Below are 19,299 nucleotides of genomic sequence, written 5' to 3'. Positions count from 1 at the left end.
CATGTCACGTGGTGAGAACTCTAAAATGTAATATCTATGCCAAATTTCAGTTGAATATCTTGTGAAGTGTAGATACTATGAGAAAAAAACTTGAAAAAAATTCAAACTTCAACACTCTGTATCTCGAAAACTAAACGTTTGCGACCCTATGTTTATGGGACTTTTTTTACTTAAACTCACTCAAGGAATCTCCCCTTTTCGTTTGTACGTTCAATTTAGGAACACCCTGTATAAATTTTTTTTGGGCAATCCCTTCCTACAGCACCTGAAAGGCACTTTTTAATTTATTCCTTAGAAACCAGAAAACTGGTAGAAATAAAATCGAGCAGACATTTTGGTGAAGATGTCATTGCCTTGCTGAAATACGTAGACTATACTGCCCAACTCCTAGTCATTGTCCTTCAACTTTTGGCAAAATATCTCTTGTTCCCCTTACTGCTCGACTTGCCAACAATTTCGCGATCATCAATCAAAGAAAAATGAATTATCCGCCACTCCACGTTCGGAATTACTCAACCTATTTAAGGCACACTTTTAGCGTAACAAATACCCCGCCGGGCCATAACGTGTGAGAGCTGCGTCTGACGCAATAAATCTCGGGATTCGGACTCTTAGCCTTACCAACCTTAACGTCCTCGCAGTCGATGTCGGAGATTTCGCAGTTTCCGCCACGTGATCTTGTAAAAACTGACACAAATCACCGTGCGGCGTGTACTCGCGAATGGCGCAAATGGGCTCGGAGTCCAGACATGCCCCCAGCAGCCTCGCTATATTTGCGTGTCTCAATCTCGACAGTACGTTTACTTCCGCGTTGAAATCTGTTCTGTAGCATTCGGCGCGGAGGGTGTGCACCACCACGAACTTGGTGTCGCCGCGATGCCACCCGACGTCCCTATAGCTACCCACTATCTCGCACAGGTGGATGTCGCAGAACTGGCTCACGCCGAACTTCTCCACTATGCGTAACTGATCGCGGGGGAAGCTCTCGATCTCCGACAGGTTCGTGTCCCAGAGGTCCTTCGGCGTCGGGGGCAGTTTGACCAGCTGCTTCTGCTTCAACACCTCGTAGCCGCCGGGCTGCTGGTGGCGGGACAGGGTGTTCAGCGGGCTGGACGCGATGCTTCCCACGGTCTCGTATTCGGGCAGGGCGTCGTCCAGTTGGTCTGCAAGAAAATTCAGAGAGGGTCGTGAAGAGCGTTTTTTCTTTGACGGGGTGGTGTGTCTTTGCGGCGACGCCTGCGGCGGGAATTCTCTGCAAACCAGATCTGGAACATCTGGAATTGAGCGATAAATCGTACTTAGTTCATCGGGTACATTCACGGACGTTCGGCTACTATACTCCATTCACTTTTGTTTTAGCACTCGGTTGGCCATGAAATAATTTTCTCAGACCCGTTTGCACCAAACGCACTTAGTGTTAAGTGTCCCTTAAAATGAACCCTTAACTTAAATTACGTTGCACCAACTGTTAAGTGACATTCAAATGACTAAAGCTAGCCTTAAATTTAAACTCCCTTCATTGACCACTTAGGTATTTAAGGGCGAGATTCTAACCTAAAATAATTTGTTGAACTCATAAACTGGCTGCAGAACTGCTGTGGTTTTTCTGATAACGTCAAGTACCTTTTATTTGAAGATCCATTTCATTATCAATAATAATGCTAATTCAGCAACAAAAAGTTGTCACTCTTTGATAATAATATAATAGTTTACTTGACACTGACTGACAATAATGTTAGGTTAATGAAATGACAACGATCATCTTCAACCGGCCAACCAATGAAATGGCTTTATTGGACTAGAATGAAGTTGCACCAAAATAAAAAACTGAAATATCACTAGATATCAAAACTTAAGGGCCCCTTACTAAAGATTCTGTTAAGACGCAGTCGTGCAACTGGAAATAAAATTAAGCGTTCATTAACTTTAAGCTACGCTTAGTTAAGTACTCATTTTAAGGGGGATTGGTGCAAATGGGCCTCAAGGTTTTTGTAACTAGAACGGAGTAAGGTTGGCACTCATGAAATGTCGTTAATGTCATAAAGACGTTGCCACAACTAATATCAATAAGGCCCGTTTGCACCAATCCCCCTTAAAAGGAGTACTTAACTAAGCGTAGTTTAAAGTTAATGGACTCTTAAGTTTATTACCAGTTGCACGACTGTAGCTTAACAGAATCTTAAGTAAGGGGCCCTTAAGTTTTCATATCTAGTGATATTTCAGTTTTTTATTCTGGTGCAACTTCATCCTAGTCCAATAAAGCCTTTTCATTGGTTGGCCGGTTGCCGATGATCGTTGTCATTTCATCCACCTAACTTTATTGTCTTGTCAGTCAGTGTCAAGTGAACTATTATATTATTATCAACGAGTGACAACTTTTTGTTACCAAATTAGCATTATTATCGATAATGAAATGGATTGTCAAAGAAAAGGTACTTGACGTCATTAGAATAACCACCGCAATTCTGTAGCCAGTTTATGAGTTCAACGAATTATTTTAGGTTAGAATCCCGCCGTTAAATACCTAAGTGGTCATTACAGGAGCGCTTAAATTTAAGGCTAGCTTTAGCCATTTAAATGTCACTTAACAGTTGGTGCAACGTAATTTAAGTTAAGGGTTCATTTTATGGGACACTTAACACTAAGTGCGTTTGGTGCAAATGTGTCTAAATACAACAACCATGCCGAAAGTGATTGAAAAAGAGAGAAGACAGAGTTTCAGGAAGTCCTATTTAGAATTCAGGTCCGCTCATTTAAACAGAAGATAACCCTGATATTATAATATCTACAATATATCATACGGTAGCGAACATATATTCAATGTAAGCGAATTTATATAAAGTTTCATTTGAATCTAAACGACTTATATTTAAGCTGAATATTTCCACAATCAGAAAGATTGTGAATGAAGAGGATGACAAAGAATGTCCTTCCATTGGGAGACCCAAAAAAGTGGCGGCATTTGAGAATTTTATTTTAGGGTGAACGAATGCGAAAAGTTACTACCGGTAGATTCGGGTGACTTGGGACAGTCCTGTTACTTGGAAGATTTCTTTGTTTCTTACCATTTATGAGTGAAGGGACAAACTTATAAGATTGTGTGGCGTCTTTTCGGTTAGTTTAACAATCAATTCCTGTTGAGTTTGCCGTGACCAGAGCGTTTGAATTGACAGGAAAAATTAACGAATTCAGGAGAGTAAAAGCGCGTTTTTTTATGTCCCTCATACTTTCTAGTGTCCTGTACATGTGTTTCACTTTGTGCATGTGTAATTTTTCTTCTAGATACGTGGGATATTAGATATGTCATGAAACAAGGTTGTTTACAAATCAAACGGCAACACGGATCTCATTCATTCATTTTGTTGTTTCATAGGTTGACTTGGGACAATGCCGAATAGATACAAGCGGCGCATTGGCAGTAAGAAATATGCCGATTCTTCGCAGAATATTATTATTTACGTTATTTCCACAATAAAATCACCAATGAATGAAAGAAACCAAAGCTCCTTTGTTTTGTTCAGTTTTTTTACATTTGAGTTGCACTATATATATTTACTTGTAATAGGGGTTTATCATTTAATTTCCTTAACGAATTTCAACCATATAATTACAAATTCAAATTTTCCAAAACTATACACCGTCCCCAGTCGCCAATTTCATTGGAGAGTTGAGAAATCAATAGATTTTAACCAAAGACTTGATGCTTCCGAGCGAGATTTGTTCAAACAGGGCGCACGGATGCAGTCGAACATGTTTCATTTTTGGAACAGGATAATTCATCATAATTTGGAAATCGTTCTGGGGGAACATTCCATTGTCCTCCATGTTCGTGTCAACAAATGAGGCGATTATTCAGTAGGGTAGGTGGTGGACAAATAAAATACCTCGTTGTGCACACAAACTGCCGTTCCAAGATATACTCCCTAGCTTATTCATCATCGTTTATCTTTTCAATGAAGCATGATGAATCAGCAGTTCGTATCGCGGCCATTACCATCTGTTACACTGCTCCCCGAATTTTGGGGAAATCGTAAATTTTAATGAATGTGAGGTTGATGACTCGAACTGAAACTCCGTTAGCTAACACAAAAATGCAATATCGCCATGCTATTATTTCAACAGAATTTCATTACAGAGAAGTCATCTGATAACCTTATGTTTTCCCCAAAAATCGAACTCTCATTGTTTGGTATCATAGGTGGCAAATGAGACATCGCACAGACTGAAATAATCTATTCTTTGAGATCTCTGACATAATTAAGTCAGTTAACTCAAAATTAATAAAAACTGCATAAAATGTCTAGAAGATCTGCTTCATGAATCAGGAAATTTCCTCCTGAGTTCTAAGGAACATTAAATGCACACTATTGAATTCGACTGGGAGTTGATGCATTTGGACAAAAATGAAATGAGATTAACCCCGGGTTTCATAAAGCTTGATCGGGAAATCAGCGCTTGATTGACGAATGGATGTCAATTTGTTTTCAATGGATAATTAAGTCATGATCATTCAGAATATCATTCTAGCATTAAATTATGACCTTTATACGTCCATTCAATAATTCTCAATTGCTACTTCTTCAATATATTCAGAAATGAAAAGGTTTCAGGGATTTCATTTCAGAAATCGAGTGACTGTCAAATCGTTGATCGGGCAATCAAAGTTTTATGAAACCCGCTGTATGTTTTCGAAGGATGATTTAATAAATGGACAACTAAGAATTGAACTGTTTAGGTATCTATAGCAATTTGTTCATATATTACGTTGAGGACTATCGACAGGATAAATATACTTATGATATTCTTGGAGGATAACATCGGATATCCTCACACATACACACATAAACATGCGACACTATTAAGGTGCTGTTTGTGACTACACTACTCACCAGTGAAATCTCCTGAATTATGTTTCTTCGAATAGAAGCTGGGCCTGAAAGTTGTGGGAAAAAGCGAAGTTTTATCGTTGGTTTCCAACCGCATCTACAAAAAAAAAATCAGATCTGTAGATGATAATAGTGATTGTCATATGTTCCTCTTCACAGAGGAAGAAAATGTACTCTTTTGTGGTACTCGACTATCAGAAAAACGGTCCTATCTGTACTCGTCAGTGGAGAGTATACTCCATTCACATTTATTTTAGCAGTCGGTTGGCCATAAAATAATTTTCTCAAGTTTTTGAAACTAGAAAGGAGTAAAGTTGGCACTCATGAAATGTCGTTAATGTCATAACGCCGTTGCCATAACTAATATCAATTTTTATTACGAAAATGCCGAAAGTGATTAGAAAAAGAGACAGGGTTTCAGGAAGTGCTATTTAGAATTCAGGTCTGCTCATTAAAATAGTTATACCCTGATATTCTAAAATCCACAATACGTCAGACGGTAGCGAACATATTCAATGTAAGAGAATTTATATAATGTTTCATCTGAATCTAAACGACTTATATTTCAGCTGAATATTTCCACAATAAGAAAGATTGTGAATGAAGAGGATGACAAAGAATTTCCTTCTATTGGGAGACCCAAAAAAGTGGTGGCATTCGAGAATTTTATTTTATGTTGAGTGAATTAATGCGTAAAGTTTACTACAGGATTTTCGATGAATGTCATCGTAGAATAAGTTCCCGAAAATTGATTTTTCTATTTCTCATTTGACTTGTCCTATACATTGTTAATGTCTTGAGGTACCAATAAATACCTAATCATTATTTTTACACCCAAGTATTCAAAATAAACAGCCATAAATACGAGTCAGTTTTCCTGTTAATTGTTTATTCATGTGAAATTTTTGTTCATCTTGACTTGAAACTTCTTTTGATTCCTTTTACTTCCATTGATACAAGATGATTTTTGTTGAAGAATTTAACATTCTTTTAATTATCTGTTAATTCCTTCGGGAGATACCCATTTCCAACCACTGCATCATATGCATTTCATCTTCGGGTTAATATTTTTGAAATCTAGAACTGATGTAACGTATTCAAACATTAGCCAGAGAAGATAACGAACATTAACTCTTCTCAAGCTAGTGCATATTATGATATTATCTTGTATTTCCATGCAAATAACTGGATTTGGTATGCCTTCAATCAGTTTGTATAAACTTCAATTATGTTCGCCACATATTTTCCGAAGAGATTCGACATTGTGATGAAATACGTAATAACAGAATCTTTTACGTAGAACGCGCAACATAGTGTTGATTTAAAACCCAAAAATGTTTTGACAAGCGTCATAACCCCACATTTTCGTACTATACACAGTGAAATGTGTCAAATTTCTATGGCCAACCGAGTGCGAAAATAAGAGTCCATGGAGTATACGTATCACCATTCATCACGCTGTATCCTACATTGCTTGATTTTGGCTGTTTCTGATACTTCTGCAGTACATAAGTGGAAACCGCTTCACGATATCTTCAAGATATGAAAAAATTGTAATATTTTATCGATTTATATCATCATAATCAGCGTTGCCAAGGCTTCCACCGTAGCACAAAATCTCGATTTCGAAAATTTCAATTTTTTGGGTGAAAACTGAGTAGGGGTTTAGGGCCCCCTAAAATGACCTATATACTTGCACTTCTTCTAAAAACCAGATTGTCCTACTAATGTTCAAGGATATGATGTACATAGAAGTTGTTCTGTGGATTTCAGAAAACCAAACAGTTCATGATTCAATAGAGAATTGCACTCCAGAAAGCCGTTCAAAGTGAACTCGAAAATGAAAAGTGGAAAAACGAAAAATTCGATTTCCTCTCAGACAGCGATAGATATCCGAAAGTTTGGTATGCAAGTATAGGTTTTTCAATACCAGTTGAATCTATTCCGAACAAATTTGTGAACCTATCACCCTTCGTTTAGATTTTCATCGTTGAAATGGCATTTTTACAAAAATGGCAAATTTCAACTACCTACCCTCGAAAAATTCCCAAAAAGATGGTGCCAGTTAAAACTTCTTCAAGACCGAATGGTTGCACCGAGGGGGATGAAATTTTGAAGTTTATTATGAGAAGAGTTGCTCTTTCAGAATATGTATAGCGTTGAGACCATAGACAATGTTGAGACCTACGAAAATTTTTCTAGGAGATACGCGTGCCAAAATCCGATCTTGGAAAAATTCCCAAAAACATGAAGTCAGACTTCGTCAAGACCGAAGGGTTGCATTGAAGTGGATGAAAATTCGAGATTCATTACGAGAAAAAATGCTCTTTCAGAATATGTACATGGCGAAGGGCCTAGGGCACTTATTTCCGTGAAACACCTACCTATATCCAATATTCTCAACTACTGACGAGCAGTTTATGAAAAAGCGAAAGCGCGAAATACGTGTCCATTCCAGCAACCTACCTTCTCGTTTCCTATCGGCTTATCCTCCACCACCGGAGGTCTGGAAACACTCGAGGTCTCCTTGAGCCTATAATTCCGGAAAATGATAAACCCGATCGCCGCCAGCAGTATCATCATGGCGACAATCACGGTACCGATAACGAAAGCGATATACTGGAACCCCGTCCCCTCGTTGAACTTTGGCTCGCTAAACGTCGTCGTGTTGTTGCTATGGTACCTCGTGTGCAGCCTCTTGCCCTCGTCCCTTTGCGGCGGATATTCCTTTGAATTGTGGAGCGAGGTTTGATTCGCGCCGTTCTCAGGTTGTTCCGTGGAATTGTTCGTGGCAGGCTCTGCAAAAGACAACTAATTAAGATTTCTGTGGGTCTGAGCTCATGAAACGTTGCCGCCTGTTTCGCAGGCCACACATTACACAACGGGGTTTCGGGTTATTAGGGGAATCGAGACCGGTGACATCTCTAAGCGGATTATCTCTATAGCTTCATTTAATCCCGCCATTCGTTAGATCTGCCGCTGACAACAGGTGTGTTTCAAATTGTTTTGAATGCGCGAGACGTAGGGGTGAGTAGGTACAACCGTTTCAGTTTCTGAGCACTGAGGAAAATTGTAGCTCTAAATCAACAGAGATTTATTTAATGACGAACAAATTTAAAAATTAAAACGTCGTTCGAAAAAATTCGTCGTCAAGTAGGCATTCATGCATTGTTGCATCCCGTTACCGGAAATAAATCTACAAAAAGACTTACAGCGGGTTTCATAAAACTTTGATTGTGCGATCAACGATTTGACAGTCACTTGATTTCTAAAACGAAATCACTGAAACCTTTTCATTGCTGTATATATTGAACAAGTATATTTAATGGACGTATAAACATCATAATTTGATGCGAGAATGATATTCTGAATGATCATGACTTAATTATCGATTGAAAACAAAACAAATTGTCGTCTACTGTTGGTCAATCAAGCGTTGATTCCCTGATCAAGCTTTATGAAACCCGAGGTTATACTTTTTTAAGGCTAATTGCGACTGTGTGCCTTCCTGTGACTGAAGAGACCCAACCGTGACCTACAGACCCTTCCACACTCCGGGCATGGATAGTCACCAACCAGATCTGGCCACCGCTGTATTCTTCTCGAATCTCCACTATAACTGTGGACCAAAGACCTCCACTGTGATCTGTCTAACGCTAGTTGTTCCCAGTTATGATTGGCATTAAATGATTTTGGGGATTGATGCAGTATATCCCTACCGTTCATACTGGCCTCCTGGTTTCCGGGCTCCCTCTGTGAATTCGCCATACAAAGCTATTTTGGAGAGTCTTGTGTCTTGCATCCTCAGCTCCATCTAAGTCAGGCCCTCGTTACTTGAGTCTCAATTGTTGTACAACTCGCGCGTTGCAAGACTTCTGCATTCGAAACTTTGTGGAACCATCTGATGTGCATTATTTGTCTGAGATGACGTAGTTGCATTTGTTCAAGCTGTTTAATATGTCGCCTGTAGGGCGTCCAGCATTCGCTTCCGTACCACTGCTTTGTAAACAGCTGTCTTAGTCTTCAAATTGAGGTCGTGATTTTGAAACACTCTGTCCTTCAGCTTCCAGAATGCCCGTGATGCCGAATTGATACGGTTGTGTATTTCCGTGTCCAGGTTAGCCCTAGTATTCATGAAGCTTCCCAAGTATTTAAACTGCTCGACCTGTTCTAGAGTTACATTCTCCAGGCTGATATCTGTTTGAAGGCTTTCTGACAGACTTACCAGGATTTTGGTTTTGTCGATATTGAGTCTAAGGCCTAAAGCTTCGTATATATGTTTATAAGTGTCCAACATTATCTGTAGATCCTCTGAGATGCTAGCGATAAGTGCGCAGTCGTCTGCATATTGAAGTTCAGCGATAAACTGTGTATGGGTTTTTGCTCTGTGGCGCTTCAGGTTTAGTAGGCCTCCATCAAATCTGAATCCAATACCTCTTACAGGCATACTCATGTCAGCAATTATCCAGACACCTATGGAGAAAATATTGAACAGTAATGACGCGAACTCGCATCCTTGTTTTATTCCAGTGTTGGAAGCAATGGTCGGTTGTAGAGCCTTTCTGCTGTATTCTAGCGGTGTTGTTGGTGTGGAGGCTTTTGCACACTGTTAAGAATTTTTCTGGTACTCCAAGGCGTCCCATGACTTTCCATAGCGCTCTCCGATTCACCGAGTCGAAGGCCTTACTTAAATCGATGTAGGCTGTATAGATCCTTGATTGTTGTTCACGGACCTTCCCTTGCAGCTGTCGCAGTGTAAAAATTAGGTCCACCGTACCTCGATTTGGTCGAAAGCCGCACTGGGATTCAGGTAATAGCTTTTCTAAGAGTGGAATCAGATGATTAGCCATCATAGAATTTTACCGGCCCCACTAAGTAACGATATGCCCCTGCAATTGTTCCAATTTGACGTATCGCCTTTGTTCTTATAGAGGTTGATAACTTAAGCGTCTTGTGGCACATCTCCTTGTTCCCAGATCTTGAGGAATAGTGTTAGGAGACTATTGACAATGTCTTCGTCCAGGGCTTTGAATATCTCCGCTGAAATGCCGTCTAGACCAGGTGACTTATCATTTATCATATATCTTATTTTTTGTCGCAAGTAGGCTACATTATATGCTCCTCGGTTTGTCGAAATCTACAAGCTACGATTGTAGAGGATGTTTCAGTTTATTTTCGTGCTCGACTCCAGAGGTTCATTATTGGAAATGATGTACCGAAAGGCAGTTCAATATGTTGCGCTTTTCCAATAAATGTCATCATACAACATCATAAGACGAATGTTTCATCGATACACAGGAAAGAGGGGAAGCAGTCAATATGTCTTTCGAAATCGTTGCAACCCCTAATCGAAACTCAGTGACATATCTGAGGAAATTGAATCTGGTAACATCTGCAGGAGGATTATCCTCATATAGCTTAATCTGGAGTCTAGGGTCCTCATTCATCTCTCATGCGACAGACAACAGGTGCTATAGGGAGCAATATACGAAACGGAGGACTGATCAAAATAAACTTTGCTATGACGAGCAACGAAAAACAAAGCACTGCAAGTAGGATGGGGATGGGAAAGGTTGATATTCTATATGGAAAGTTCAGCATGTCAAGTGCACGATTTCGATTTTGTGAGAAATTCTCTATCTGTGTTTCGAAGCCATTTGTGGAAATGAAGTTACTTAAAACACTCTCTATTCTCAACGAACTCTTGGAGATCAGATCACATGAAAAGAAGTACAGGCTTCAAGATACTCAACTTCAGGATGGGAGTTTTTACAGCAGGTGATGTAATAATTGATCACCTTTTTTGTCCCGTTCAAATGGTCTGACTCTTATATGTTTAGAACTTTCGCACTATAAGGTGTATTATTCTCGTCTTTTTTCATATTTCTTTTCTTTTTTGTTTCAGATACTCCAAGATGAAGAAGAAAAGAAAATATTTCGATTGAATGAAAAATATAATAAATCACAATAAATTTTTATACATATTTCAAAAACAAAATTTCATATATTATCATTAAATATGAGAATCATTGTCAGACTAGTCGATTGCTAGAATAGAAATAAAGTAGTGGACCATGTACGTATCATTGGGCCACCCTGTATGTATTTCTCATACAATCAATTCATTTTCGTCCATTTTTGTCACCTGGCATATTGTTTGACGTTTAAAAAAACTGTAGGTATTATGCCTACTCTCTATACTACCGAAAATCAATAATGAATTCTGTATACTTGCGTTTGAAATCTTTAAAAATTTGTTTTTTCCCATCACTTATACAGATTCGAAATTAATTCTTGCCTTTCCACGTTATGAGAATTGATGTTGTTGTTGGCGTTTTCCTATATTTTATGTCAACGATAGTTTCAACCTAGTTTTTGATTCTCTATTGGAATAACATTTCAAAAGACGCAGTTGGCTATCAACAGAAGCCGTAAGAAAAATTCAATTTTACTAGAACCGTGAACAGAGTTTCTAAAACTTCCAAAATACAAATAAAATGCTTGCCTCACAATACACAACCCATCTAAGTGCCTCCATATATGCATCACATAAATATTATACTCTCTTTCACTCCGATAAATTTTAACCTCGCAGTGAAATGAGTTGAAGATAGGCATTACACGTACTCCATACACAGCGACAAAATATGCTCATTGTTGTATATGGTCGAAATCTCGGGAAGCAGGATTCGATTATCGAATATTTATGGGTAATATACACTGAATCGAAGGAAACGCAACGGCACTAGGTAGGTAATATTCGGTGCAGCTACGATCTATAAACACGGCGGTTAACGAATAGTTTCGATTTCCGTCAACTTCGAATATATCGCCCTATTCATCATAAACGCTGTTTGTTCTATTTTAAAAGTGTTTCTAGAGGAGAAAAGTTATAGGTTGATAAGTTGAATAAATACATACCCCAATACAGGGTGAGTCTTTGAATCGAACAAATATTATAAGAGTAGATCAAAATATGCTCAAAATATATCTACCTCCGGATGAAAATTGACCTGTTCCGGCATTTTCTCTGAAAACATACTTGTCGTGACGTAATTGGTCCGGCAAGTTTTGAAATTGTCACCCTCTGTATTCATAGGAAAACAATACGATATGAATTAGTTTATTGTTCCAAACACTGAAGACACCAATCTGCAGTTAGAGGCTCAATTCAAGAGTCAAGTTAGAAGCAAAGTACTGAAATCATAAATAGAAAGAATTTGACGACATTCCATAAGTGAGTAATAATATCCCAAAATATTTTGCTTCCGCTTAAGTTCACTTTATAATTTTTCGAAGCTTCAAATTCAGTTATTCTATTTTCCATTAACACCATCTTCACGGTCTTAGATCTAACTGACGTTATTCACAGTCACAGCAAGAATTATTATCACCCAAGAACTTCCAGCCTATTTGTATGGCTCTGACGCACGTGGCTGCATTTAACAAGAATGCAGCACAGCGTGAAACAACCAACCATTTTCGTCTACTGTCTTCGGGACCCACAGCTAAAATCGCATTACATTCAAGGGAGGGTTATTATTTCGAATAATGGATGAATCTTTAATGGAAGCGGCCCAACTTTTGTTTGATTTTTCGGTGAAAGACCAACAGGAGTAATTGTTCTCACCATTTAGTGCATTAAAAGTTGTACGGTTGAGTTTTGAAAGTTGGAGGGAGCACTCATTTATATTTCGTTAACTCGACGAGGAATTGAATTGTACGTTTACAATTTCTTGTGTTAGAGGATCCAATGTGATGGAGAACATATATAAATATTTGACTTTTGTGAGTGTTTTATTTCACAGTCGACCACAGTCAACCCAGAGGAGGTTGGCAAAGGACGTTTTCTAGATCTAAATTTGAATTTGCTTTATTTAATATCGAATAAAATTGGTCTGTTCGATAAACGAAATAACTAATAATTCTTTTCACTTAAAACTAGGACAATTCATTTAGAACACAGAAGTTATGTACATTAACGACCATCAAGTTAAATTTATTTCTGTACCTACTTTGGAGAATTACCAATAAACCAATAAGAAGTGTAATTCATAGATGTGCTTGCGACTGAATGAGTGATTCCTAAAATGCGCTGCCTTCCATCTATTTGCGATGATATCACGCAAAAATTTTCTCCTTGCACTGACTAGATTTTATGTAATTCTAATCTATGTTCTCAATTAGCAGGCTCCGGTATGGTTCATTACAATCGATATAATCACAAAATCCAGGACTTCCCAATTAATGTTGAATCATTAAATGCATGCCATATTCTAAATCAACAATTGCATACATTGCTCTCTATTTCCTAAGTTCTATATTCTGATAAATAATACAACCTTCTATCTATCATGGCACGTGCATCGGTCATCTGACTCCACTTATTATCCAGATGTTATAAATACTGGGGATACAGTTGAACTTCCAGCGAATAAGGTCATAAGTGAAGAATAATTAATTTGTAAATTTCGAGTGAATGTATTATTTTCGCCAAAATACATAAATAACCATTAATGTATTATTCATATCATTTCAAAACGAATGGGAAATACAAAAATTGGTGATACAATGTAACGTAAATACATGACAATTTACCCAAACTTGCGTTAAACGAATTTTGCCAGTTCACGAGATACAGAGTGTGACAGATATTATTATTATAGTTGCCTAAACTGAAAACGAGAAAATTCTATAATTCGACAGAAGCCTAGAGTTATCTCGGCGAACTATGTATTTAAAGATGGATAAATAGCAATTCTGAAAAATATAGAAAACTTTGATAGCAAGTACCTATCTCGAAAACGGATAAGACTTATGATATCGAGTCAGGGTACATTTCCTAACAAAGATGGGCTGTTCTTTTATAGTGGGTTCATGAAGAGTTCCTAAGATCTAAGACCTAAGAAATTGACCAATCTAATGTTCACGTGACTGTCATCTGCTGATCAGATTAGTCTATTTCTTAGGTCTTAACTCTTAGAGCTTGTCCAGATGCGGCGAGAAACGCGCCATTCACTACGCGCGTATCATTTCATGTTGCGTCCACATGTAGCGTTTGTCTACGAGTCAAAACGCGAGTTTCCAGTCCAGTATTCCCTATTATTGAATCCTTGGTTTTCAGTGTGGATGGTTTTTTCTCTTTTGAATTACTTCCTTCACAGAATATTTCAACAATTTCTTCCCAACATGTATTTTTAGTAGGTATTCATCGATTGGAATATTCCGGAAATTCCATATCCCACAACAGAATTATCTTTTTGCAATTCTGACATATAAAGTGGCACTTTTTAGAACTCATTGACGTTTGAAACGTAATACAAGAGACCGATTTGCTGAATATTTTGTAAATGAGTCAACTGCCCTGACAAAATCAAATGGTTTAATAATTTATGTATTGTTCCTAGTACCGCAGTACATTTTTATTCCGTATAATCCTACTTTGCGCACTATTAAAAATGGTTTACTTATCCAAAGCTCTTTTTCCTCTTCTGAATCACCTTCTTCAGAAAATCTATAAACAATTTCTTTCCAACATTTTTTCCGAATACGATTGAAATATTTGGGTGATTCCATATCCCACAACAGAATTTCCCTTTCAACTTCATCGATAAAAAGTTCAATATCGTTATCGAGTTCCATTTCGAAATTTCACTTAATCCGTCCTCACGCAGCAACCAACGCATGTGTACTGGACGCTACCATTGAGACCCTAGTATCTCGACACGCGCGTAGAACGCGCGAGTCGAGATCCCTGCGATTGCTTGCGTTGAACTTGCGATTTTATTGCAGGCGCGTGTGCATGTGGACGGGACCTACTGTGCTCTAGTATCTCGACACGCGCGTTTCGAAACGCGCGTAGTGAATCGCGCGTTTCTCGCAGCATCTGGACAAGCTCTTAGTAACGCTGCAGCAGCGTTCATACATGTATGAATCCACCCTAAAAGTGGGTTTACACAGAATGCCTTAAAACTGATACCTAGAAATGAATCAATAAGATTGTTCCTTTCTCCGCATAAACCAACCATCAGTTTTTGCATAGATTTGTTTTTTTTTCAATGTAATCATTATAGCAATATTTCATTTTTTTAAACTTTCACAGTCTACAATTTGGTAGGTATCTAAAATATTTTCATGTGTAGTATTACCTGTTTCTCGATATCCTTTTGGTTTTGACCCTGTATATCAATATGAAAAAGTAGACATCATTATGTTTGATTAAATTTTGATGTTCGTTCATCCAACGAGGAAATGAAACATTTGTTTCCTCAAAGCAATATTGAATAAAACTGCTTGAAATAAATTTAAAACTACTATACTGGGTGAGTCACAAATATTTTAACAGTAGATTCTTGAGGTCAAAAGAAACACTTTTTTTTATACCATGTCATCCGATTCAGCAGTGATAAAAAGATATAGCCATTTTAAGTTTTCACCCCAGGAAAAACAAAATTACCTTCAGAATAACTAGCTAAATCTGCGACACTATATTATATATCTGTGTATCGTTTAAACATAGTTGTATTCAGCCAAAGTACCCAATTTTTCAAATTCCACAAATCCTTTTTAATTTTTGAACATAAAGTTACTCGAAAATGGCACATTATATACGAGAAAATATGGAGAATAGTTTTATTTCACAAAACGTTCAAATATTCATTAGATAGTGTTCCAAGTTGAGTTGGGATTTTTGAATTTTCGGTATTTTTACGGTACGTAATGGTCATAATGAGAAAATTGGAAGACGTAATAGTTATTTTCCTATCAAGTGCGGAAAGTGATACTTGCCCGCACGAAACTGCCGTTGCCCGAACGATGCGAAGCAGAGTTCGGGTAAGCAGTTGAGTGCGGGCAAGACACTTTACGCAAGAGTTAGGAACAATATTTTTTCTACAAGCGCTTGAAAGATATAAATATATCCATTTCACGAAACAGATCATATCTCATTTGATTAATTCATATATAATGACAGACGTAATTCTGCATGTCATTACTATGGGTTTCTCATCGTTGACGTTCTATGCATAGAAACATGATAGAATTCAATTTATTCTATAAGATTTGCGTGCAGGAAAAACCCCTGCTAATCCATTCCCGCACGCATTTGCGTGCGGGAAAGAAATAGCAGGCGTTTTTCCCGCACGTTTTGGGAAAGTGACTCTTTGCAACTTGGAATGCGTGCGGGAAAAAGAATGAACGCGCACGATTGTAGAAAAAGGATATTTTATGTTCGAAAAAGATTCACACAATAAATGAGAAACTATATTCGGAAATTCATGTAATTCGATAGAACTGTATGTGACTTGCAATTTTTTATGGTTTTTCAACAGCTTGTATCTTTTAAACCATGCAAGTGTTTCTTTCAACCTCAAGAATCTACTGTTGACATATTTGTACGAGTCAAACACTTTTCCTGTATGTATGTTTGAAATGAGAAAAATGTTGAATGAGGTAAATCACATATAGTGCATGAAACATGTTTTTGTTTTCTGAAAAACTGGAGAAAATGTTCAGAAATATATTTAAATCGTTTAATTTTGAGACGAATTATAATTTGCAGAATTTTTTTTTAAATCGTTATTTTTACTTTCCATTCCTTTAGTCGATATTTTTTTCGTTAGTATATTTGTATAGTCTATTACAATGAATAATTTAACAATACCCAAGGAACTCGAAGCATCTGAATCTTTATCAATGTTTTCTGATTGTATATTGAAAAAATTTCCATTAATACTGCTGTACAATTATCACGCTAGAATTATACAAACTTAGCCGACTGAAGTAGCCGACATCCAATATCCCAGCGAAAAAATATCGCCTACTCCTTTCCATCCCCTCATTCCTAATTCCCCTGGAGATCTTTGTGACTGATTGTTATTAAATTTCGACTGAACTCAGCGTCCATACAAAATACAGGAAATTAAGCACCCGTCTGCGAAAAATTCCCCAGGCCATGCAAAAACGGAGTCAAACATCTCCTCAAACTGGCTGTATCCTTCCTCGCGGACGTTTTTGCGAACGGACCTCCTCTCATCAATTCTTTTTCTACTTTGAAAACATAATACGACTGGGATAAATTAAACGTTCCAACAAAAGCGAATTAATGGAAATAAATCGAGTTCGGCTAGTCTGGAGATTAATGACTATTTACTTTGGGCCAGAACAGTCAAGTGTTTAACTTGGAGGACCTTGACGGGCCGTGGCAGTATAACATTAGTTTGGCCGTTCGAGATGGGAAGGATCACTATTCGTCAGAAGTTCGTTGGTGCAGTTTCATGATTCTCACACTTACGTACATATCAGCAAGATGAAGATTTTATTTTTTATCGTTCTAGCGATATCGCTTCAATTCGTTCTGATGGGAGTTGAATGCCAAAAAAAATTCAATGTGTCGGATAACAAGGATCATGTTGTGATGAACGTTAGGGACGCCCCTCTGAGATGTCCCGAAGGCACAGTGATGACTTTCAATAACCAATGCATCGAACCCTTTTGAAGTTGACAAACGTACACTAGGTTTGAGGTGAGTTTCGCAATTTTAGTCTTAGATTTGAATGAACTGTCTCCGTCAAGTGCACAGGGTTTTTTACACGACCAGATGAGAGTTTAACAAGGTGTCCATACTGTTCATTGTGTACAAGCATTGGGTATTGAGTCAAAGGTACAAGTTAACATCATCACACATTTTTTCAGAGGGAGACTTATTTGATGAAGTTTAAATATCTCCAAATGAAATAAAACATTTTTTTTAACGTTTTATCAAGAATAGTTCAAGTCCCCATAAATATTCAAAACTTTCAGGGTGAAAGCAAGATCAGTTGAAATATTCATTCAATATACAGGATCAGTTTTTATGACTTGTACAAATATTTAAACAGTAGATTCTTGAGGTCTGAATAAACACTTTTTCCTATACCATTATTGCCGATTGGGCCCTGATAAAAAGAGAGAACAAGCTAAATCCATGACACTACACATCTGTGGATCTTTAAAACAGAGTTGCATTCAGCCGAAGTACCCAGTTTTTCGAATTTCATAGATACTTTTTTATTTTTGAACATCAAATTACTCGAAAACGGCGCATTTTACTAGAAAATATGAAGAATACTTTTATTTTAAAAAACGTTCGAATATTCAGTAAACAGCGTTCAACTTAGTTTCAAGAGTTGGGCTCTTTGAATTTTTGGAAGTTTTGTAGTACGTTATGGTCACAATGAGAAAACTGGAAGACTTGGGTGATATTCTGTTTTCCGGTATCCATTTCATTCGATATAACACTAAAAACGTAGATAGAGGAAGGGGAAGATAACGTAAACAACAAGAAAAGTGTGTCCAACATCTCTATGTTATTGTTGACATTTACTGTGCATCTACTCCAGGTTTGTTTACGTTTACCCCAATATTTGAATGTTTATTATCGTATTTGTGTTCGATGTAATAGTGTTTCGTGCGTTTTAAGACTTGAGTATCAAGAATTTCGGTGTTGAAATGCCAAGAAATTGTGTAATTTGTGGAAAATATGCCGAAAAAGATAGATTCGGATTGGGGTAAACGTAAACAAAAACAAGTTGATGTTGGACACAGAGAGCTCTCCTTCGTAGCTGCGCAATGCGGTATCTTCTCTTCCCTCTATCTACGACTTAAAATAACATTTTTTCATGGTTATTCAACAGCTTGTATCTTTTGAACCGAGCTGATTCGGAAAAAAATGGCAATGGAAAAAAGTGTTTCTTTTGACCTCAAGAACTTCCTGTTAAAATATTTGTACGAGTCAAAGACTCACCCTGTATATCTTCATCGAGAATTCATATTGATCATCATTCTTTTTTCAGGGCTGCAACAACTAGTACTGTGATGGTTCAGCCGAAACTTATGAATCTACTGATTCGCTAGATGGAATATATTTTTGTATGAGAATAAACGTTACATCGAATTGTTTGTTTTTTAACTTTCCTTAAAGTTCCCTCCGTTTTGTTAGGTGAGTACCAGAGTACCACTGCCATCTCGATTTGTTTTTACAATGGCAGTGTGAGTACGTTTCAGAGTTTTTAAGTAGCTTTTCCAAGTTGCTTGATTATCATAAATCTTTTTTGACCTCTCACTTTTATAGGGTAAGCTTTCTAATGCTAAAAAATGATTTAATCAGTTTCACTTTGAGAAATATTTCTCCTCCTCAGAAACAGAGGGTTAATGACAAGAAATATATGTAAGTAGATAATGTTGTGTGAATTCCGCTCAAATGAAATCATCGAAAAGATTTATAAACTGAAAAAAAAACGAGAATATGAGTAATGTGAATTAATTCTTGTGTTTCAGTACAATGGAATTTTTTATTATTATTTCTGGTGTTCATGTTGGGAGAGAAAGATCAACCATACATAGTGTTGAATCTTAGACTCGTACATGAAAATAT

General features: G+C 37.4%; 1 protein-coding gene and 1 long non-coding RNA gene across 7 annotated transcripts in view; one reads left to right on the top strand and one right to left on the bottom strand.

Annotated features, from left to right (window-relative positions):
- LOC123316792 (discoidin domain-containing receptor 2-like) overlaps positions 1–19,299 on the bottom strand; it is a 321,074-nt gene that overhangs the window by 17,499 nt on the left and 284,276 nt on the right. For 5 of the 6 annotated variants that reach the window (XM_044903031.1, XM_044903023.1, XM_044903039.1 and 2 more), the window contains 3 exons: positions 7,353–7,684; positions 4,890–4,983; positions 626–1,274 (listed from right to left, as the gene is read on the bottom strand). In XM_044903031.1, the coding sequence (XP_044758966.1) occupies positions 626–1,274; positions 4,890–4,983; positions 7,353–7,684 (1,075 nt within the window). The remainder of the gene's footprint in view (positions 1–625; positions 1,275–4,889; positions 4,984–7,352; positions 7,685–19,299) is intronic. The other variant, XM_044903047.1, reaches the window with a different exon arrangement.
- Positions 16,901–18,819, top strand: LOC123316825. The gene is made up of 2 exons (XR_006538099.1): positions 16,901–17,409; positions 18,719–18,819. It is a non-coding gene; the product is annotated as an uncharacterized LOC123316825 (long non-coding RNA).

Source organism: Coccinella septempunctata, chromosome 1 (assembly GCF_907165205.1).
Source record: "Coccinella septempunctata chromosome 1, icCocSept1.1, whole genome shotgun sequence".
In the NCBI taxonomy this organism is placed as follows: domain Eukaryota; kingdom Metazoa; phylum Arthropoda; class Insecta; order Coleoptera; family Coccinellidae; genus Coccinella; species Coccinella septempunctata.
The sequence above is the reverse complement of the archived record's forward strand: the minus strand, read 5'-3'. Positions and strand labels throughout refer to the sequence as shown.